The sequence below is a fragment of the Centrocercus urophasianus genome, unplaced genomic scaffold, assembly GCF_019232065.1.
Source record: "Centrocercus urophasianus isolate 14NV4802_14NV808 unplaced genomic scaffold, USGS_Curo_1.0 seq_16, whole genome shotgun sequence".
Classification (NCBI taxonomy): domain Eukaryota; kingdom Metazoa; phylum Chordata; class Aves; order Galliformes; family Phasianidae; genus Centrocercus; species Centrocercus urophasianus.
Genome location: NW_024884711.1, coordinates 7,325,599 through 7,349,005, shown reverse-complemented (window position 1 = coordinate 7,349,005; position 23,407 = coordinate 7,325,599). Strand labels below are relative to the sequence as shown.

At 38.9% G+C, this 23,407-nt stretch overlaps 1 protein-coding gene across 4 annotated transcripts in view; it reads left to right on the top strand.

The window, feature by feature from the left end:
* COL6A6 (collagen type VI alpha 6 chain) overlaps positions 1–23,407 on the top strand; it is a 70,761-nt gene that overhangs the window by 2,326 nt on the left and 45,028 nt on the right. For 2 of the 4 annotated variants that reach the window (XM_042817154.1, XM_042817153.1), the window contains exon 2: positions 7,373–7,471. Coding sequence is in view for 1 of the 4 variants with exons in the window: in XM_042817152.1 (XP_042673086.1) it covers positions 17,503–17,519 (17 nt within the window). In the remaining 3 variants the exon portion in view is untranslated. Of the gene's footprint in view, positions 1–7,372; positions 7,472–8,535; positions 8,617–17,452; positions 17,520–23,407 lie in introns of those variants that run through there. The other 2 variants (XM_042817156.1, XM_042817152.1) reach the window with 2 other exon arrangements.

Below are 23,407 nucleotides of genomic sequence, written 5' to 3'. Positions count from 1 at the left end.
TCACGCACATTGAATTTCACGTGTACCGTGACGTGAAATCCTTGTACATCTTTCTGTAGTGGGCTTTGACAAATCAGAATATTTTCATATCAGTTGCGTACTTCAGCATCTTATTTCTTGTCATTTCCAGATAATTTTGGAGGGTTTATTTTACCACTTTGTTTAGAAACAGAAGTTGGATATGCTATGTCCAAGTTCCCTACAGACCTACCCCCTATTACCACTGTGAGAAACAGCATCCCGTATGTCTTGCTGATGATTTTTCTCCGTCTTTTATTTTTTTAAGAAAGGCTCTGTGTGGGAACTTTCAAGTGTCCTTGTACTGAACTGCCTTCTAATTTCTCTCTGTTTTGAGAGAGAGGAGAGACTATACAAGGTGCTTTCAAAATCTTCAAGATCTTCAGTGTGCTTGAAAGGTCAAAAAGGCCCGTGGTATCCTAGGGTGCATTAGAAACCTTTCTAATCTGCCCAGGTGAGGCCATATCTGGTGTACTGTGTCCAGTTCTGGGCTCCTCAGTTGAAGAAAGGCAGAACTTTTAGAGAGGGTCCAGTGGAGGCCCATGGAGATGACTGAGGGCCAGGGTGTCTCCTGTACAAGGAAGGGGTGAGACACCTAGAACTGTTCAGCCTGGAGAAGGGAAGACCTAGACAGACAGCTGCCTACTTTTTTTTTGTTTTTTTGTTTGTTCAGAACACTGTTTAATGATGAATACCTGTTTCAACAGTAAGGTGTTGAACCTGTGTAATCAATGGTTAAATGGATTCGGCAATAATTTTCATCAGCTATGTAGCAGCAACTTATTTTATCTTTATTTTTGGACTTGCTTTTGTTGGACTGGTTGGAGTTTGCTTATGTTTCTCGTATTTATAAATTGTCATCTTAAGTAGATTATCTGTTGACTTATTTTTATTGTGAGTAACCACCAAATTACTGGAACATAGGCCTGAGTACTGTATTGTAAGGGCTGAAGCCTTACCTGTTCCACCAAACTCTTTCCACTTTAAAAGGAAATTTTTTCTTGATTGGAAGCTTCAGAATCAGAACCTAAACTCTCTATTTTTACTTACTGTTACCCTTATGAAATTAAGAAGCCAAGTAAAACATAATTGAACACAAATTCTTTATGTGAGCGTATGATATTATAATTATTAGTATGCTAGAAAGCACTGCTAGAGATCATTAGTATTGATAGAGCTTTGAAAACTATTTGATAAAAGAAATCAGCTACATTGTGCCACTAGATGTCCACCTACTATTAGATTGGAGTTAGAAATTTTTGCATGGTTAAAAAAGCAGCCAAAAAAACCTTAAGACACATCTGTAACAGATTTTACAAATACAGATTGTGTTATTTTGACTCATTTTGATATTTTTGTTAGGCTTAAAGAGATTTAGACTTGGTTTCCATGATCAAACATCCAGTATCGAGACTGACTGGAAGTTTTAGCGTTTGCCCTGTCCCTGCCCTCCACCCTTCAAAGAACAGAGAAATAGCAATATGAATTATAAAGTCACATTGCCCTCGTTCTGTAGGTAACTTTTGATTAAATAGCACTGTTTCACCAGAAATTATCAGCATCCTCCAAAATTTTTAAAATTAGTTTATTAGGAAAAAAGTATGCTCAAAGTAAAGAATTCCTCTTTATACAGTTAAAGCACCTGCTTGGCTTTATTAGAGTTTGTAATTTGTGGCATCTGTTTGGAAGCAAATGGTTGTGATGAGGGGGATTGTGGTCTTAACAGTAGAATAAGGGAAGAAAATAGAAAAACACGTTTGGTTAGAAACAGTGTTGGTCACCTTTGTAAGAGCACTTCTTTTGAGTGTAGACTATTCCTTTGATCTGTAGACTTTTCCTACTGACTGTGTTGACTAGGAAAATGACCTAACAGTGAAAGGAAGTTTTACAAAATAAAACTTGACATGAGATTAATGTTAGAGTGGAAGGCACAAATGAATTGCATTAAGATCTACGTGTGATGTTTCTGCATGCATATAAATCAATCGCATGCATCAGTCCTTTGTAATTTTCTTTAAAGAAAAAGAGACACTTGTGCTGTAGTAGTCGTTTGTACTGGTTTAGTTGCTCTTTGAATCGTAGAATAATTAAGGTTGGAAAAGACCTCTAAGATTATCTAGTCCAACCATGCACCTACCACTAAGACTGCCCACTGACCATGTCCTGAAGTACTATTGAGTGAAGTGAATTTGTTTGCTCCCAGTAAACAACCTTTCTACTATATCCACCCTTTCCTTAAACACCTTTCAGGGGCAGTGGCTCCACCACCTCTCTGAGCAGCTTTTTCCAGTGTCTCACCACTCTTTCAGAGGAGAAATGTTTTCTAATACCCAACCTCAACCTCCCTTGGTGCTACTTGAGGCCATTTCCTCTCACCCTATTGCTATTATGTGGGAGAAGAAGTTGACCTCTGCCTCGCTACAGCCTCCACTCAGGTAGATGAAGAGAGAGATAAGTTCCCCCCTGAGCCTCCTTTTCTCCATACTAAGCAATCTCAGAATTTTGTATCCCAGAATATCTTATGCACTTAAGGCATGACTGAAGATGAGCTACTCCTTGGAGGGTAACTGTGGTATGTGGACATCAGGTTCTGAGCCTGGGGTTATCTTGTGCTATTATCAACAGCCACACTTCGAAGTGAAGTCTGTAGATTAAACTAAATAAATAAATCCATAGCTGAAGAAAGAATTTACACAGCAGAATCTGCACAACCTGATGTTGCTGAATCGCATATAGATGGCCCTTGTAGAAGACCCAATTGAAACCTGTTGTTTATCAAGAGGGCATATGTTAGAACCACTGGATCCCTCCAGTTCTTTGTCCCTCCAATAGAGGTGGTGTGCTCCTGTTCATCTATGAAGGTTTTGATATTGCAGGTGTTGACTTCTGCTGTTGGGAGGGTGTTTCTCTTCGAACACATTTTCACCAGCAAAGCTGTGATGTGAGTAATGAGTATCTTATCTTAATGAGTGTAACTTAATGAGTATCTGCTGCTCTGTTCCAAGTACCGTGTAAATGCTTTTGCTCTACAGTACTAAATAGTGAGATAAGTGAGAAAGAAAAAGTTTTGTGTATACTGTCTTTGGGAATGTAATGTGGTTGAGGCAGCTGCTAACTGAGTTTGCACTAGACCTTCCCAAACAGTGATTTTGTTTGCATATCATACTGTTAACTGGAAGTCCTTCAGATGTGTGGCAGATCTTTCTGACCCCTTTTTTCTTGGATTCTTCTGGCACATATCTTGCTGTTTGCTAGGTTCATCAGAGTTGATCTCAGTTTACCATTTCCAGACTTCTAGAGTGTCTTGGCAAAAGTAGTCTTTCCTGTAGAATATGACATCTGAGGCTTCTCCTTTACGTAGGAGATCAGGGTGCAGCATACTATAACGTCTGGCATAGACAGTTTCAGAATTTCTGCCTTCTGTAAGCACTGTGGTCCAAAGAAATTCTGTCGAGCATCCATTTCTGAACTGCATCTTTAGTTGATCATAGAAAAGCACTTACATCCCAGGTAAGTGTTGGTTACTGCTCAGTGCTTCCTAATGTTGCAGCTAAATCTGGGCAGGTGGAATACAGTGTTGTGCACATATACATCCAGTGGCAAGACTAGTATTGTGTCCCCTTAGTAAAAGACCCAATCTCACTTTGTGCTTGAGCTTTGATTAGCGTGATTTGGTAGCATCATTAGTGCTTCTAATCAATTACAAATGTATCAAAGTGGGCTAAACTTCATCTGTCATTTAAGCATGGAAATGCCCTATGGTGTGGAATGCCTGAAGAAATTTCATTTTGGATTTAATGAAAAGATTGCCTCAATAGACTGAAGAAACTGGTGTTTTGCATGTTCCTTGGTATTGCACAATTAAGCTAGCCTGACAATTGCATTGGGTAATTTATCCTCCTGTCACTACTGATTATCCCTAAGCTTTCCCTTGTAAATAGTCTGATTGGTGTTTGGTATGTTTCTCATTAACAGGCACATGTCTATTTAATTAAAAGAGTGCTTCTTCAATAATGTCTATTTTTGTAGGATCCTATCAAACATCTGTATTCTTTATTACTGTATTTGGGACCATTAAGACTTTGTGTAGTCAGAGATCTTTTTCACATTGGACTTTGATTATTCATTTAGGAGATACCTTTTGGGTAAAAATGCTTTCACTTCTTTATACTATAAGATCTGAGTGGGAAGAACAAATGTATGTGAGGGAATGAGGAAAGAAACTGCTCAGAATACCTGTAGTGGAAACACACTGAGTAACTGTCCAAGACAATCTTATTGATCTTGGTAAATGTCACTCTACTGAGAAAGTTTGCCTTCGTAAATCAGCACAGAAAACTCATTTCATAGTATTCTAAGTAAGCATTTAGCTTCATCTTCAAGTTCCCCTGTCATTACTGTTGTGTACAAAACACTTGTGCTTGGTCTAACCACTTTTTGTATAGATAATCTGCTTTTCAGTATCAGAAAGTGACATGATTATTTTTTTGTAATTATTATTTTTTATGAGGCCAAATGCCTACCTACTTGCTAACAAAAATGCGGCGAATGGACCTAAAAAGCCACTTGCACTGTGTAAGGTTGCAGCAGAGAAGATAAGGACAGTCAGCTGCTTGTGGTGCAGATGTTTGTTGCGTATACTACATTTTTGCTTAATCCTGATGATCATAGAATCACCAGGGTTGGAAAAGATCTCCAAGATGGCCAGTGCAACCACCCATCTGTTACTCAGGTGTTTCACACTCAGTGTTTCACACTGAGCTGCGTCCCTCGGTGCAACATCTACATGTTTCTTGACAGCCTCCATGGACAGTGACTCCATCACCTCCGTGGGCAGCCCATTCCAGCACCTGACCGCTCTTTCGAAGAAGTTTTTCCTGACATCCAACCTGAATCTCCTCTGGCACAGCTTGAGGCCATTCCCTCTAGTCCTATCACTGATGTTTCCAAGGATAAAGTTGTTCATGTGCATAACTGTTTACACAGCTGGAATGAAAGAAATTATCTGTGTGCTATGTTTGAGTCCCTTAATTTTCCAGCTATTACTAAAACAAGCATGGAAAAAACCCACCCAACACCCTCCTTACTTCAAATGAAAAGCTTGCTATTATTCTTCTCAGAAGTAAGCAACCAGAATCTCCCTTTAGTCCTGTGGGACCATTGTGCAGTATTTAGCTGTGTGATAAAGTAACTCTAGGTAGAATTTAGTATGGAGTGGCTTTTATCTTGTCATTACAAGTTATCTGCTATGACTTACCAAAAAAAATTTTCATAGTGACTCTTGAGTTACAGATATTTTGTTTCTTTAATGTGAAATGGACAAATACTGTCTGAAGGAGCCAGTGACAGAAAAGTATTTCCCAGAAAAGCTATTTCCAATCAGGCTGTCTTCACCCTACAAGCTTTCTACCTGGAAGCAGCTTTGCAAATGATGGTCTCATCCTTTATGCATCGAGTGTTTTAAAGTTTGAACCCATCAGGACATCTGCTTCGTTTTCAGAGGAATAAGTCTCCCTTGGAAGACTGAATGAACAAAACAGTGATCTGAAAATGTCCTTCTAAGTTAAGACAATTCTTAAACTTTGGGTTTTTCTGCACAGAGGGCAAGAGGGTGAAACTGACTGAAAACCAGAACTGGAATCTCCAGCAGTATTGGTAGATGAACATTTCTTTGCCTGTTCTTTCTGCTTAGAAACAAAGGATCAATTTAGAGCTAGAACCATAGTTATAACTGTTTAGGACAAAATCCCCCATTCTCTCTGCTCTTCTTGTAAGTGATTTGTGTGCATGTGCTTTTCTAAAGTGGATCCTACTGCTGGAGAGAGCTTAACTGCAGTCTCTTTGTAACAATCTTCTTTAGCCTGAGTTTTAGGAGGACTCCATCTGTTCTGTATGTTGATAAATTTGTCAGACCCTTGGCTGAGCAAAAACTTTTAAAAATTATTTTTCCCTATCCCTGGAAGTCTGTGTGGGATAAAAGCTGCTAGAAGAGCTCTTGTCCTTAGGCAAGTATAACCACTGTTTGGTTAAAAGTTAGAGTTGCTCTTTAACGTGCACAATCTCATCTGCAGAGCTGGATGGCTTGCTTTTATTTATACGGCACTTTTAGCGTTTGGTTAGCTAGCCACTGAAGTCTGAATGGCAACAGTTGATCAGACCAATGTCCATCTGAGCTGCTGTGTTGCCTGATAATGCACAAATGCAGCTGTATAAATAGTACAGGGACAAAGGAGAAGTGTAGCAAAATCCTTTCAGATTTTTCCCATTTTCCAACAGCTCAAGAACCAGGGACTCCTAGAGCTAAAAGGTGGCATCTACGTTTAATGACTTCTGATACATTCTACTTTTTTTTCTTCCTTTGTGGCAGTTTGAACTTTCAGCATTCACAACATCATGGTGCAAAGTATTCCATAACTTAAGTACCTGGTACTGATCCATTCTGGTTGCTGCCAAACTGCAGCATCTGGTTTTACTGAATTCCTATTCTTTTTCGGACAGTGCATTGTCTGTAAGTTGTTCACAGCCTTATGAGCTTTTCACCAGTGAGTTCAACAGTCACTTTGAATCTTTTCTTCCTTTTGGTTAGCCTTGATCTGTGCTTGAATGAATGAATGAATCTGCTGAAATATTGCTGTACTCCTGAATGACTCCACTTCACTGGAGATGTGGGGATTTGATCACATGGAATAGTTATAAATAAATCAATAAATGGGATTGAGATGGGTTATGAAACACTAACAGAAATAAAAAATAGAAGGATATGCAATTCTGAATGTTATATTAACTTGGTCTAATCTCATCATTACGTGGCAGTCAAGTGGGAAGTATTCTATTTATGTAAGAAAGCTCAGTAAATCCTCTGTTCTTTGGAATGTTACAAAGGTCATTTTTCCAGATGTTCTAATTTCCTTTCTTTCGTACTAAAACTAGTGACAAAGGAGGAAAATTTATTTCTATGAAAGATGGGGGTATCTCTAAGGATTTTTTTTGTCTCTTCCAGTTAAAATCCCAACCACTTGCTGCATATCCTACTCCCTCTTCTGTCTGTACCTTTTTCCTATTCAGACCACAAGCTCCTGTCTCTTTTTTTCCCTCATATTGGTTCTAGCCTTTGTCAGAAGCTTGTTTGCTATTTTACTCAATAAAATAGTGGAAAGCTGCTTTTTCTCTTCCTTCCATCCTTCAGACCTTTCCTTCTTTTCCTTCCTTCCTTTCTTTTTCTTTTTTTCTTTAATTTTTTTTACCCTCCCGGGTCTGTGCATTATTAGCATCATGTATTTTCTCTTTATCCTGTTTGAAGCAGCCTCTTTCCACCAAGCCTGATTGCTTTTGACAGTCTACTTTTGTTTTGCAGGTTGTCCCATCAGATACAAATACATTTTTCAGCCCAGTGATGAACTGTCTTAAAGAAAAAAAATCAAGCTGAGAATACTTGCTCAAGAAAAGAAACCAGGTGACTTTTGATTGCAAGACTACTATGATACAGCTCTGCACTCCCACCCTTTCAAGTCAAAGTTGATGAGTGTAAGGTCAGGCAGTACTGTGGAGCACTGTGGAAAGCTTGCTCTTTTTAGTTAGCTGAAACGAGAGCATCACTGAAGTCAGAGGCCAGGGAAATCTGATATTCTTGAAACGATGCTTCCCTGAATGCATGATTTCATTGATAATCTTGTACAATTTGTAATCCTCTGGAATGTTACAGGCCACCCAGAGAGGTTGTAGAGTCTCCTCTGGATACCAGAAACCTGTCTGGATGCTTTCCTTTGTAATGTGCTCTAGGAAACCTGCTTTAGCACAGAGGTTGATATCCCTTCTAATCCCTATGATTCTGCCAGTCTGTGAATCTTTCAAGAGAGCTGGAAGTTAAAGCTGTTCCTTGTCTTGCTGATCTTCGTAGGTACCAGGGAGAACACAAGGGTGAACTGCACTGAAAAAACATATATGGAAAGGCTTGGTTGTCTTAGCATTGCATGTTTGTTATCTTCACTGTATTTTGAAGACAATTTATTTTACAAGTAAATAGTGTGAATATTTGCATATTATGATATCACTGTGTCATAGTGGAATAGAAAATGCATTCCATTCATAAAAATCTACTAGATCATTATATATGACAGTGTTAGATTAAACTCATTTTTTTTACAGCTTATGAAATGCAGATTTGAGGCTGAAAGTTCACTCCTGAATCATTCTAGCATTGCAGTGAGCCTGAACCTGGGTTCCAGTGGATACTGACATGGTGGTCTGAAACTCAGGACAGTGAGTGAACACAAATCTTTGTGTAACTTTGGCCCTGATAATCAGGCTTATGATTAATCTTGGGTTAGTGGAATCTTAAATGCTCAGGAAAGTTACGAGCAATAGCGTAGCTACAGCAATTGGATTGTTCCTTAGCTGTGCAAAGTGTTCTTTGTGTTCTTGGAACTGTAAAGTGTAGAAAAGGAGTTTCAGAGAACGTTCCCTTTGCAAGAGTTTTCTTCAGCTAATATGAAAGCTGTGAACTTGTTGTATTTCTAGGTTTTATGGTACAGAGCAGTCTGGGAGTATGAAGGAAACTTATGAAGGACTGCAATGAGATTTAGCTGTTCTTTGCTTTCAGTAAGTACTTTCAAAAGTACTGTGTATGTTTATGAATGGGAGATGGTATAGAGACAGTTTCTCCGTTGCTGCCTTTCCAGTACTGCTTCCTCTTATCCCAGGAGCAAAAGGAATAGATTTTCCCCAGATTGTTCCTTAGAATGAATGCTTCAAGCCAGGATTTCTTTGACTCTGGAAAAAGCATGCTCACGGTGGTGCTAAAAGTTTAAGAGATCTAATTAGTAAATAAACAAAGGCAAATGGTAAACCTAAACTGAAATATTCACCAGAAAATCTTAATAGTGCTCAAGGGAAAAATAGTAATGCTGAGTTTATTGTCCTCTTTTGTGTGGTCCTAAGGAAAAGTTTGTTCTTTATTAGGTGCTGTAGAGGCCAAATTCCCTGACTAACTCCCTGTGCATATGCAGTATGAATTGCAAATGCAGTGTTTACTTGTGCACTATGTCAAAGTATTTTTCATACATAGGTATTTCACTGTGCATGAACATTTTTCTTTGTGGATTTAGAGAAAAATGTAGTAAAAAGGGGTTATGTGCCCATTCTTGCTGCATTTATTTTCTCATAGAGACAGGGCTGCAAAACAGAGTTCAGCATCTTGGATGCTAATTTAGAGACTAAAGCAATATTATTCTGTCTGCTAAGTTATTTCTGTGAAACACTGACAAATCATATGACAGATTTCACAGGTAGTCATTAATTGTGTTCTAGGTGTCTCTTTTTGTTTTTTCCTCTTTGCATACTTAATTTCTTATGTTGGAGTCTGACCTCTTGTAACTGAGATAATTAAGAGCTGTGCTTTGGGGGTTAGGTGTTCTGAAATGTCACATCTGAAACTGGATGCACCATATCATCAAGTATTGCTGGTTACAGCAACTTAGTTCCTTGGCTTCTATCTGTAAAATGAAGCAGAAACCAGCCATTCTGCAAGTGAGGTAGAACGATGGCAATGAATTGCCATTATAAAGCATTTCTATGGGAAAGCGTGTGGGAGTGTAAATAATGTAGTATTCTGGGCAGTGTTTAATTATTGTTAGATGAAAAAGGCCTAAAGCCACTCACTGATTGGAGAATGAAGGTAAAATTTTAAAAAACTTCTGAAAAATTTGGCTTTGCCTTTTGTAAGTACACAGTGAGATAAGGATCTTGCAGAATTAGTGATGAAGACATTGAAGAGATTATCTCAAATTAACTTCAAGTTCAGGCAGAGGTCTGTGCACAGCAAACTAGGAGAGGCTTCTCCACTCCATCTCCACTGTTTTCGCCATCATGGCAGCATGTGTTTTCCATGAGAGAACTAGTACGTGTCAAAACTGTGGTGCTGGAAAGGACGGGTACCAAGTAGTCAATATAGTGCAGAACTAATGAAGTCTTGACATCATAGGCTGTGATTTTTGACGTAAACATTTCTACCTCCAGTAGATGTGATTTTCCTGTATCATGTTAAAGTAGTGACCTCCCGAACATGCTGCAGAGGAGATGAGTCAGTGTTTACATATAACTTCAGCAACCAGTTTCTGTGCATTACAAAAGAGTTTTGCTGACATGGAGCAGCTGACATGGCCTTCTTTTAGTCCATTTCCTCTCATCTTCCTTAAAGTATTCATTAGATTCTGTCTGATCAGAGATCAATCCAATTTAAAAGTTACAACTCTCCTGTTCCTTTGTTACCTTCTCAACTTAACTAATTATTTTGCTTTGCTCAGCAGTAACCATTACTTTGATTAGACCATTCTCTTTTCCTTTTTCATTATCTAGAAATATGTCTTGCTCTCATTAAAAGCTTTAGTAGATTCTTTGGCATATAATCATTAAGTAATATAAAAGCATCAGGAAAGGTTTGGCAAAGATGAAGGGAAATTTTCAGTGAAGGGATGCTGAGAGTCAAAAGAAGCAAACAGGGTGGGAGACAATGAAAGATCTAGAAACTAAGCTGTCTGAGGAAGGTAAGTAGTGATAATGGAAATTACTGCCCTGTAGCAGTGATATAGCAGCACATTCTGTTAAGTTCAGAAATGGGGAACTTAAAATTTATTGACAAGAAATTCTGTCACCAGTTGATGTCACGATTGAATTAAGACATTTCTGAAGGACTGTATCGAAACCCAAAACTTCAGAAGATACTAAAATTATGAATGTTGCTAATGCAATAACTAACAATGGTAGGAGAGGTACTGGGCAAGTTTATCACCCAAGCTTTTATCCAATTGGCGCTTTCAAGACGTTGGTGAGAGTAAATGAGAGAAGAGAGTAAACGAGCACAGAGAGATTAATCTATTTAATGCTTCCTAGATATGCATTTGAAACTGGCTACAGATGTGATCACCTCCAGGTACTTTCTATACTGCCATGAATTTGTAATTAAAACTATTGGATTAAAAATGTGCTCATGTTGGGTAGTTTTGTTACTGACACTAATGACTGAAAGCAAGAAGACATGCAGAGAAAACACCATCATTGTTGACTATTGAATACCGCAGAATGCAAATCCCTTCCTCCCCCTTATTCCCTACAATGCAAACACATACATGTATGTAATGTTAATTCTAGCCAAATCAACCTCTTTGGAGATATGAGACACCACGGTGTGATCTAGCTGCAGTTCTGATTGCGTTAGCATAGTTTGTTGTTCTTCTGCCAGCCTTCCTTCAATAAAAAGGATATCACTTCCTACAGATAATCCTACTGGAAATTGATGTGTTGCTGTGGTAGGTGTGATCCCTTATACCTAGTACAGTTTTAAAGAAAAACACTTGGAAGCACTGTACAGGAAAGGTTCAAATCTGGAAAGGTTCAAATAGATGGAAATGATATATAAATGTAAATTTCTTGCTGGACAATTCTGCATAAGCTCTGCGACTTTCTTGAATTAAATAAGTGCTGTGAAGAGAAAATGCTTCTTTATGAGCATTATTCTATAACAAATGCTAGTTAATAACTTTTCTCTCCACAGTCAACTGAAGTAACCTCATCTGATCATTTTGTTTAAGTAGACACAACTTTGCTCAAATTTTTGAAAAGCTCAGGGCTCTTTTTGAACATGAAGATATATATATATATATGTGTGTGTGTGTGTGTGTGTGTGTGTGTGTGTGTATATATATGAATATGAAGATTTTTGAATAGGCTTTCATCTGCTCTCACACATAGGGCTTCTGTACCCATGGTCCTTCTCTATCCTACGTGTTAGTATTCTCTAACCTAAACTGTGAAGAGTTCTTAGAACAGAAGTGAATACCCTTACAGCAGCTCCATTGTTCCCGACTGAAGGTTGAAATTATGTAATTGCCTCCTGTTACAAATTAATGATTCAAGAAGACACTTATACCTGCATTATTTGCAGAACGAATCTTTGAAACTATATACTGGTTAAATTGAAATTTAAAAAAAAAAAAAAAGCCTGTGTTATCCAAGAGAAGGACTGTAAGGACCATGAAGTTGTAGGCTTTGAGTTGTGTTTATTTGCTACTTTTCAAACTGGATAATTTCACAGTCTTAGCATAGCACACTTTGTCTTTCCTTGGAAAAAATAAATATAATGTTTCACAGCTATTGCTTACGTCTTGGGACAAATTTCCAGGAATTCAATCTCCAGAGTAAATGTTAATACTGCTTTTGAGAGGCACTGCTGCAGGTTCTTTCCATTCCTAGAAAATACACATTAAATGACACTTTATGTTTGCACCAATGGCAAAATGCTATTGAAAAAAAATGAAATTTTTTTTTTTTTTTTTTGGCAATTGAAATAAAATGGGGCTGACACAAAGAAAATGTTTATTCCTTGGCAAATGTTTGGGACTTTGCTATGTTCAGTTGTTGTCAGCATAAGATGATGCAGTCTTTGGTTAGTAGTTCAAATGTGTATTGTAAATTACTTGCAAGAAAAGATTTTGCATCTGTCCTTCCATATTATTGCCTTCCAACTAGGAGACATCCTGTATAGGCCTCTGTGTAACCTCTGCAAAAAGTATTACACAGTCCAGCAAATGCTGTGTACATGTTACATTTTAGAGTGTGATGAATGCTCTAGCCATGCAGAAGAATCCTTCGTGAGCATGGCAAGAACAGAAGTATCTAGACATATGGTTTGGAGTTAGCAGAACTCTGTGACAGTCTTGCAATTGCGTGTCCAAAGGCTTTGACCTTAGAGGAGTCTGCATCTGAACTACATTGCAAGGAAAACTGTGTTCAAGGTTCTGGAATGTAGTTTGAAACATGCAAATGGGGAGATCTATTGCATGTGAGCTGTTTAGGTGGTCCAGAGTAATGAAAAGCTCTGTCAAATGGAAGCATAAATATTATAATGAAAATGTTTAGTACAGGGTCATTGGATTATAAACAAAATAGTGGAGAGATACTGAATTAAGTTTTCAATGTTAAGTAACCAGGCGCTGTGAAGCTACAACAGATTAGAACAGCACATAAATTACCCTATCAGGCCACATAATGCGTTTCTTCAAGTAAGCTTCCTTATGTAGTGTTCAGTCATTAGAATAATTTTACAATTTGCTATTCAAACCCTTACATTTATGACAGCCAGTGGGAATTTCCAACCATGACAAAACTCACATTGGTGCTGTATTATTTATTTGCATTTATAGCAAGCCTATAGCAAGAGTGTTATTTAACTAATCCCCAATTAAGCGCATATCATTAACAGAGTACTGCATCATCAAGGAAATGCTGTCATGGAAATCACAGAATCATAGAGTTGCTCAGGTTGGAAAAGGCCTTAAAGATCATCAAATCCAGCCGCAACCTAACCATACTACCCTACCTGCAACAACCCTCGGCTCAGTCATGTCCCTGAGCACCACATCCAAATGGTTTTTAGTCACATCCAGGGATGGTGACTCAACCACCTCCCTGTGGAGCCTATTCCAGTGCTTAACCACCTTTTCTGTGAAGTTGTTTTTCCTGATGTTCAGCCTCAACCTCCCTGGCACAACATGAGGCCATTTCCCAAATCAGTCTTATACCGCAGCAGACTGGGGCCAGAAGGCCTGAGTTTGCCTGAGCACCGAAAAGGCCTTTTCCTGCTCCGTGGAAGCCAGTTTTAAAACTCTGATGAGCTTTGAAAGGAAGGCAGAGGGAGTTCCAGGGAATCCAAATGTGGTGTGCATCTTTGCTGTAAGTTGCACTCTGGCTTCTACTGACTCTGACCTTCTCCTGAGGCCTACCAGCAGCTTCTTGGCTTTGACTTACTCTACTTTTCCTCCTTGTTTACAAGCTTTTGGGGTCAGATCCTATGGTACAGAGCCTGCCAAGCATATGTTGATGGAACAAACTTGAATAGAGCGTGTCTTTACTCATAAAGTGTGTGGCAGGGTCTGTTCTTTCTTTGATTTTTTAACTTTGACAGCTGTGAGTCTGTGTGAGGTCATGCAGAGAGAAGCGCAGAGGTTGGTTGTATCTCAAGAAGAAAATGATGGAGTATTCTCTTTCCTAAGGATTTTTACTTCTAGGCAAAATGGCTCATCCCTTTTACATCTTTGACAGCAATGAGCTTTCTTGGTTTCCTTGACTCGCCGTATTATTTTTAAGAAAGAGTGGTCTAATACTATGTTGTCTTTGTTGTATTACTCCTAGAGATGAGCCTGCACACATCAGAGGTATCTATCTAGTACTGAGATAGTGTAAATAGACCTGAGTGGGGAAAGCTAGGCAGAACTTTATTTCCTTTGAAATAAGAATACTTCAAGAAATTATGTTCATTTCTTTTACTTTAAATTTACAAGATTTTTTAGGGAGAAGGTTGAAATGTTCTATTTTTATCACTTTAAAATCAGATTTTTTTTAGCTCATATCAGTGTAATAAGTTAAATCATTGTATTACAGTGTGTGTGTGTATATATATATATCAGTGGAGAGTGTTTCTTTTTTTTTTTTTTTTTTAAAGTGCACCCAATTATTTTCAAATGAATCTTACCATTCTTATTCTGGTTCAGTTTGAAGCTGCATGTTAAAGCTCCTTGCTCCTGTTTCGTAACACCTCTAATATAGATAGTGACACTGTTTCTGAGAACGACTCGTGAACGTTTATGTCTGCGTTACCTTATGTTCTATTGCATGATATGGTAATTGTCATAAAAAGCATTTCTTTAATTACCTGCATAAGTTCTCTAGACACCTGAGAAAGTGTCAGGTTTTCACACTTCATGCATTTACTTTTTTTCTCACTCAAGATGTTGCAGTATATACATCATGCTACCTAATTTTCTTTGCTTTTATGACCAGTGCAGCTGTAAAAATGATGGCCACAAAATTTGTTCAGCTCTGATTTGCCTGCATACAATCACGATCTTCTAGGTGTTCAAATTCAAATATGTTATCAGTCAGTCAAACAGTTCAGTAAAACGGCATGATTTCCAGCATTAGAAATCAAAGAATAATTAGGTTCTTTTAGCCAAGCGACATAGCAGAAGTTTTACATGTGTGAATATTACAAGGTCATAGTTTTCTTGCTTTAAGTTTTTAATGAATGAAAATGAAAACCTTCATCTTGCTACCACTAGGAAATTCTGATTGCTAGAGCCCTACTTCAAAGGTAGGTAAGCCAGCAGATAATATACTAGGGGTTCAAAGTCTTCAGTACTGTTAGTTGCAAACTGAGCTAGTGAACTTCCCACTTTGTGATAGCTCAGTGTGAGGTGACTTGCACTGCTGCTGTTCTGAAGAAAGATATTTTTAAAACAGTAGATTTGTTGTTTGATTTCAACTGATTTGAATCCTTAGTTCTGTGTACAAGATGCTTTCCCACTCATTATTCCTAGTACCAGGAGAATCACATCTGCTAGTTCTCTTCAGCGCTCTTGGCATCGAAAAGCTGCTTTCATGAATGAAATGTTTGTGCTTAGTTTGCTTAATATCCTTTACTAAATGAGTCAGCGAAGCATGTGCTGGTTTAGAAAAAAAAAAAAAGTTGATGTTTTCAGCATTTATGCTGTTCACTTTTGTCTGATTTCCACTCAAAGGAACTGGTGAGGATATTACAAGTTATTTGTGTCATCCTCAGAGTTTAGCTGCTCCATCTTGCGATACCTGTCAAATGGGTTTTGTTTTCTGCTTTACTTCTTTTTTATCAGTCACCTTTATATTATTCCTGGCAAGAAAGTTTGACTCTTGGTATTACCATGCTACTGTGTATCTTATGAAAAGTAGGTCTAAAGCCAGGATAAGGTGAGAAGAAAAACGAAACACGATAACAGATGTGTTCCCTGATCCCTCAGGTCTTTCCAAAATAAGTGAGAAGTGCTCCTCATGATAAGGAGTTCTTCAGACCTCCTATACTCCCTTTTAACAAATCCCTTGATAGAATGCAAATCCACACCTTACTGTGAAATACATACGATGTATCTCAAAAGCAAAACAGTGGGGGTAGGAGCTGGAGGACAGTGGAATAATTTCAAAATTCTTAAAATATAAATCTTACATAATTTTTAATTCCTCATATCTGGCATGCAGCAATAATGAACAGCTCTGCTTCTCTACCTGCTTCATCTTTTCCTCGAAGAGGAGAGGCTGCAATTGCACTGTGGGAAGTGCAGGCAGATCATGCTGAGCCAGTGGGTGGTAGGGAGATACAACCTGGTCATGAGAGAATTGGTGCAATTAATACATTCAAAACATTGATTTCAGAAAGGACTGTATGAATGTGATTGCATCAGATATGGGGATATTGTAACCAGTTGGACTTTCTGATAGATGCTTTGGCTTGGCTCAAGATCCTCTTGATTGAAGAGCCCAACTGTAATTTAGCTTTTCTTTTCATGGTATGTTAAAACAGTTTGAGCTGCTAGGATACGAAGGTTCATAGCTTTAATTATATACAATTGGTGCTGTTGAAACCAGCAGGAGGCATATAGGTATCAGTGATAATGAATGTTTAAAACTTAATAATAACTTACTAATTATCAAGCTCTGTTCTGAAACAGAAAAATGAACAATAAGCTTACAGGAGGTACATCAAATACTGACATGGAAAATCACGACCCTCTCCATTTCTTAGAATCAGGTCAGCAGGTAAACATTCATTCCACTAGCTGACAGACAGGCAGACAAAAGTTCTGACAGTAAATGAGCATTACTTTTAATTTCAGTCAGTTTTTCAGTGAAGACTGTGTGTAGACACCTAACGTGGTGGTATGTGTGCATGTACGTGGGAGATGTTCCTATCCTTTTAGCCATGCTCTTTGCAGCTGAGGCTTTTAAGTCCTTTGGAATGAAAGCACCCTTTGGAACATCTGGAATATTATGTTGATCACACTGACCTCCAAAGTCAGGTAAGTCACTAAGGGTATCCTTGCTTGATTCAGTGTCTAGCCATGTGATTATACCTGCAGTCGTTAGAGGAGTCTGCTTCCTTTTGAGAAACCTGAAGAAGGTGAAGCTGCAGCTTTCTTCCTGAGACATTTCAGTGATAACCAAAAGACAGTGTGCTAATTAAAGGGAAAAATAAAAGGTCTGTAGAGAGGAGATGATTGATAAAAGGACTTCTATGTTTTCCAAATGTCAGCTCACTGTAAATATTTTGCATAACTTCTACAGCCACGTTTATCCTTTTTTTGGCACTGCTATCTCAGTGGTGAAAGTTCAGTGTCTGAACATATGAGGATGGTAGTTTTGTGCGGGGGCGGAATGGGTTTATTCTAGTTTTACTGTTTGGTGAAACTGGGAACCTGCACAGATGGAATCTAGGCTTTAAATTCTCCTTAGAGAGAGAAAAGGAATGGGGAGGAAAGAGTAACTAACTAGGGCATGTGAGGTGAGCATTTCTGTTTGCTGTACTCCAGGACTCAGTTCTGTGGGCTTTTTCTATTTTTTCTTTTATTTTTTCTCAAAAGACTTCAGAAGAAATGAAATCAGGATGTAAAAGCTGAAGAAATCTAAATGAGGTACTTCATTAGGTAAGAAAAAGCTACATGATCACATACTTTGCACTGTTAGAGATGGGATTTGAAGTTGCCACAAAAAAGATTGTGTTCCTTCTCTTAATATATAGACAAAGAAGCAGGATAATGTTTCCACCCCAAGGTGTGAAGGGAAATTCTGCATGCCTCACGGTTATGGAAGAAAAGTGCAAAACAGGCATTGTGTCAAAATACCTATGCTTTTTATAATGCACTTCAGAAGCATTGACTTCTAACTTCAGATTTCTCTCTGGCAGCAAGCATCTACTGAATGGCTTTCCTTTAGTACATAAAACATTAAAGTACATAAAACTGGGACAGTAGCTCATTAAAATGAAAGCCAAAATATAATTGCAAGTAATCTCTATGAAGAATTTAAAGAATTCAGGAGTGCTATTGATCTGCTTCTTCATTTGAGATTTCTTTTATATATAATGGTGGGTCTCTGAGAACAAACAAGAAAAAAAAAGTACTGACAGTGAGATGTGCTGCAAAGTATGTGTATTTTTTATAGTGGTTTCTATGAACTTTAATATTTTTCAATTTATTTTCATAGAACAGCATAAAATAAAAGTTAAGTGTTTTTTTTTTTTCCTTTGGAATTGCTGTTTTAGCGTTCACATAGATTATATCTATGTATATATCTTTATGTACTTAATTACTGATATGTGTATTAGGTATCTTGTAAGGACTTCGTATAGGCACTGTTATATTAATTGAATTTCCATATTAGCGTTGCTAGCTTAATATGCAGAACTGATAATGCTCCATGACGCTGTATTTGAGTAACCTAGGATCTGTAGTATCTGAGCTTTAATACTACTTTACTTGTTTAGCAAATGTTGAAGAATGCTTATAGGAGGCATAAAGTGCTTCTGTTAATACTGTAAGCAGTGTATGACTGGAAGTTCATGTGGTTTCATTAAAATTAAGCAAAATAAATGGTGTGAGTAGGGAAATTAATCTGTATGTGTTTCAAAATTGCAGTGTCTCTGCATTTCAAGAATCCACCCAAAGTGTAATGTCACTATGGGATAATGGAGGAGAAAATAAAGAACAAGTGGGAAGTTGGTTCCCTCCTGCTGTCAGTGTTTTGGTAGAGTGGAAGAAGTTTTTTAGGCATGAGGTATCTGACCCTATGAACGGAGAACATCATGAACCCTTAGACTGGGAGAAGATGAAGGGAGAAAATAGATCCCACAGCTATTAGGAAGCATGGAAATAGTTACGTAGCTCAACAGCCACTGGCTATTGTGTATCTTTCAGTGCAACAGTAGGACAGGGACCGTGGTACAAAACTGAAATGGTTGCTCCACAGAGGAAAATCAAGTTCCTTGCTAAAACAGTGACTGTGTGTAGTATTATAGGCAGTCCCAGAAGCACACTAACTCCCTTGGGTTTTTACCAAATGTACTGTTCTGATCTGAAAATTTTTGCCATTATAGTTAGGGGAAAGTGAAACTCGCCAGAATTTAATGGCAGGGTAGGTTGTAAGTAGATGACCTTTAAGATCCCTTTCAACCCCAGCCTTTGTAAGTTTCTATGATTTACTGCCAGAAAGACTTTCTTCAACATGAATTGTTTGTGCACGTAACATCTGCAAATCTTTTTTTATTTCAGTCTTCAGGAAATCCTTTGCTTCAGACCTTCATGCACGGGACACTGTCTGAGCCTTTTATTCTTTGAAATCTTCACGTGGTGATGCAGAATAGTATAAATATTCTCCAATTATGTTAGTGGCAGTGGGAGGTGTTTAATGCTATTTGTCAGGGCAACGCTTTGTATGCACATGTGGCTTTTGCTTCACTGAGTAGACCATCTTTATCTCAGCCCATGAGTTCTCCCCTTGTAACTTTGACTCACTCTGTGCTATCCCACTGTGGAGCAGCTGCATGGTGCTGCCTAGTGGGGCTAACCTACAACAGATTGTCTTTGAAGTTGCTGACCTGCCCAAATGATGAAATTGGCAGAAAATTACTGGTAGGTTCTGGAACAGCTCATTTTCTTGCAGAAGATGTTTGTGTTCTGTTTGTTCCAAAAGAGAGAGAAATCTTTGTTTCTTTTACTTTGTGTTCCAGGGAGCATCAAGGAGAGTTATCAGGTTGGCTAGAAAGATTCCCTGTACTAATAATCAGGCATCTGGCCGGACTGAATTGATGCACTGCCATATTGACATAGCTAAAGCTTCCTGTGTAAAGATTATGAAAGAAAATATTTCAGAGAGCAAATGCTCTCACTGCTTTTATATTGCTTTAGATGATTGTTAAATAGTTAACTCTCTCAAAAATTCCAAGGAGTGATGTCTTCCTTCTATACATCTGTCCTGTATGACCATCTTTCTGTACACCATTTCCAGCATTTCATACAATGTCAGATAAATATCTTCTGAAACACATCTTTTACCTTCTCTTTTCTTAAATCCATTAATCAAGACTTCTGCCCTTTGTAACTGTCAGAATATGTTTGAGATATGGTGCATTGCAGGGAATATCTGTTTGTCAGAAAGAAACAGATGGATGACTCAAGTGAAGAAATAAGTGAAGGTATTTTCATTTCAGATGTAGTAAGTGTATGAGTTCAGAAGTCTTAGAACCAAAATAAAACCTGGCAGCAAGATGTAAATTTGATGGAATTTCTCAAGGAAAAACACGGGTAGCATTTTAGTTTACTGCCCTTGAATGCATACTTTTCTAGCTCCATTGAGAGATGTACACGTACTCATTAAGATCACAGAATTGTAGGGGTAGGAAGGGACTTTGGAGGTCATCTAGTCCATCCTGCTTTAGCAGGTTCCCTACAGTACGTCACTCAGGTGGGCATCCAGGTATGTCTTGAGAAGGAGACTCCCAGTCTTTCTGGGCAGCTCCAGCATTCTGTTGCTCTCACAAGATCATCCTGTTCAAGACGCTTACTGTTCCTCTGACACTGGTATTACACATCACACACTAATGAAAGTTATATTTTTATTTTGGATGTTGTTTTATATATATATATATATAATATATAGATAGATAATATTTAACTGTATCACAGAGTAAGCTTTTTGCTGATTGAAGTCTAAAAAGAGGCTGTAGTGAGACATAGTAGTGAGAATTGGTAATTATCAAAGGAATCAGAATGCTGAAGAGATTCATTAGCTATCAGGGCTATATACAGAAAATTTAATGGTCAATACAATTGAAATGTGAAGATGTCATTTAAGATGTTGGGAAACTTTTTATTTTGTATGGCTTCATATATGACATATCAAGCTTTTGCTTGTGTTAGAAGTGCTTTTTAAGGGGAACTGAAAAACGCGGAAGAATTGAAGAAGGTTTCCACGAAGCAACTCAGTGTTTCTTGCCCCTTTTCCTTTTTAACCACCATAATGTACCTGGAATTCCTTCTGGTGCACAGGGACATTAGGTACTTCTGGCATCTCTGTGTCACTGCAGCATTCGTAATAGGTAGTGTCTCTAAGTATAGGTTTCTTGAAATAGAGCAGACGTGTTTTTTTTCCTCCCCAAAGACATTCCAAAGAACCCTTCAGGAGCTAGAACAGAGCTTGCTGTAGTGATGCCTGGAAATTATGTTTTGTTGCTTGAGGGTAGAATGTGATCTTGAATGGATGATTTTTATTCATTGCTTTTTGTTATTTGCAAGACCTAGGATAGTATTAAATGTCATTACTATAGGACGTTGGAACTTAACCCTGTGCTGTGATGTTAGACCAGCTGCAGCCTTTCCACTAAGTGGTATTTGCAGATCCAAGATAGAATTTAAAACTCAGTATAACAAAGTGCTAACAGCAGCATTTGGTCATTAACTTTGTTTTCACAGATAATTGGCTTGCTTTTCTGGTAGAACATGAATGATGTTTAGAATGTGATAAACAATCTGTTTGGCTTGTGATCTTGTTATGAATCTACAGCTGGTTTCAGAAGAGGTTAGAAACCTTTAAAGCAGCCCATGAGGAAGGTAGAACATTCCTACGTTTCTTAACTTTCTTTTTATGTTCTTTCTTTAATGTAAGAGCTATTGACAAAGACAAGGGATTGGGCAAGGTGAATCTCTGTTCTGATCACTGGGACTTTTTTGTCCACTGGTGGCACAGGTGTTCATCAATTAAAAGTGATAGAAATAAAGAGAATATGCATGTATGTGAATATATCCTGCCTTCAGCACGTACTCTGAAGATACTGGAAAGTCTAATCATAGAGCCCTTAGAGTTGGAAGGGACCTCTGAAAGCCATCTAGTCCAACTCCCCTGCAATGAACAGAGACATCCCGGGCAGATCAGGTTGCCCAGGGCCTTATCCATCCTCGCCTTGAATGTCTCCAGGGACGGGACATCCACCACATCACTGGGCAACCTGTTTCCAGTGCCTTACCATCCTCACTGTAGCTTACTTATGTGTAACCTAAAGCTACCCTCTTTGAGCTTGAAGCCGTTTCCCCTTGTTCTATTACCATGGACCTTGCTGTCCCCTTATTTTCTGTAGCTCTCCTTTAGGTACTGAAAGGCCACTCTCAGGTCACCTCACAGCCTTCTCTTTTCCAGGCTGAACAGCCCTAGCCCTCTCAGCCTGTCCTCATAAGAAATGTGTTCCGTTTAATGGATCATTTTTGTGGCCCTCCTCTGGATGTGTTCCAACAGGTCCATGTCTCTCCTGTACTGAGGACTCCACATCTGGACGCAGTACTCCAGGTGAGGTCTCACCAGCACAGAGCAGAGGGGCAGGATCACTTTCCTCGCCCTGCAGGCCTCACTTCTTTTGATGCAGCCCAGGATACAGTTGGCTTTCTAGGCTGCAAGGGGACATTGCTGGCTTATATCCAGCTTCCCATCCACCAGTACCCCATGTCATTTTGGCATGGTTGCACTCAATCCCTTAATCCCCCAGCTTGTATTGGTAAGGGGAGTTGCCTCAATGCAGGTGCAAGTTCTTGCATTTGGATTTGTTGAACCTCATGAGGTTCACCTGGGTGCACTGCTCAAGCCTGTCTAGGTTCCTCTGAATGGCTGCACCCCACAGCTTTGTGTCATCAAAATGCCACTGTCATTGATGAAGATGTTGAAGAGTACTGGCCCCAGCACCAACTCCTGGGGGACACCACTCGTCACCAGTCTCCATCCAGACATTGAGCCACTGACCACCACTCTCTGTACTCGATCCTGCAACTAGTTCTTCATCTGTTGAACAGTCCACCATCAAATCCATATCTTTCCAATTTGGAGAGAAGGATGCTGTGGGGTACTGTGTCAAAGGCCTTACTGAAGTCAAGATAGATGGCATCAGTGGCTCATCCCTTGTCCATTGATGCAGTGACATCATCATAGAAGGCCGTTTATGTTGGTCAAGCAGGATTTGCCCTTGCTGAAGCCGCGCTGGTTCTCCCATATGATTTCCCTGCCTTCCATGTGCCTTAGCATAGCTTCCAGAAGGATCTGTTCCATGATCTTCCCTGGTACAAAGGTAGAACTAACTGGTTGGTAGTTCCTGGGGTCATCCTTTTTACCCTTTTAAAAAATGAATATGATGTTACCTTTTTTGCAGTCACCTGGGACTTCACCTGATTGCCAGAGTGGCTTGGCAACCAAGTCAGTTCCCTTAGGACACTGTGATGCATCTCATTGGGACCCGTGGACTTGTGGATGCTCAGGTTTCTCAGGAAATCTGGCTTAGCATTTAACGTGGAGGTTGGTGGCCCTGCATATGGCAGGGGGGTTGGAGATTCATGATCCTTGAGGTCCCTTCCAACCCTGGCCATTCTGTGATGCTGTGAGGTCATGAACTTGATCTTTGTTTACAGTGGGAGTGACGTTGCTTCCCCTATCTCCTCCTACCAAAACAAACACTTCAGGGCTGTGTGGCGAGCAGTAATCAAAACACTGAGGCAAAAAT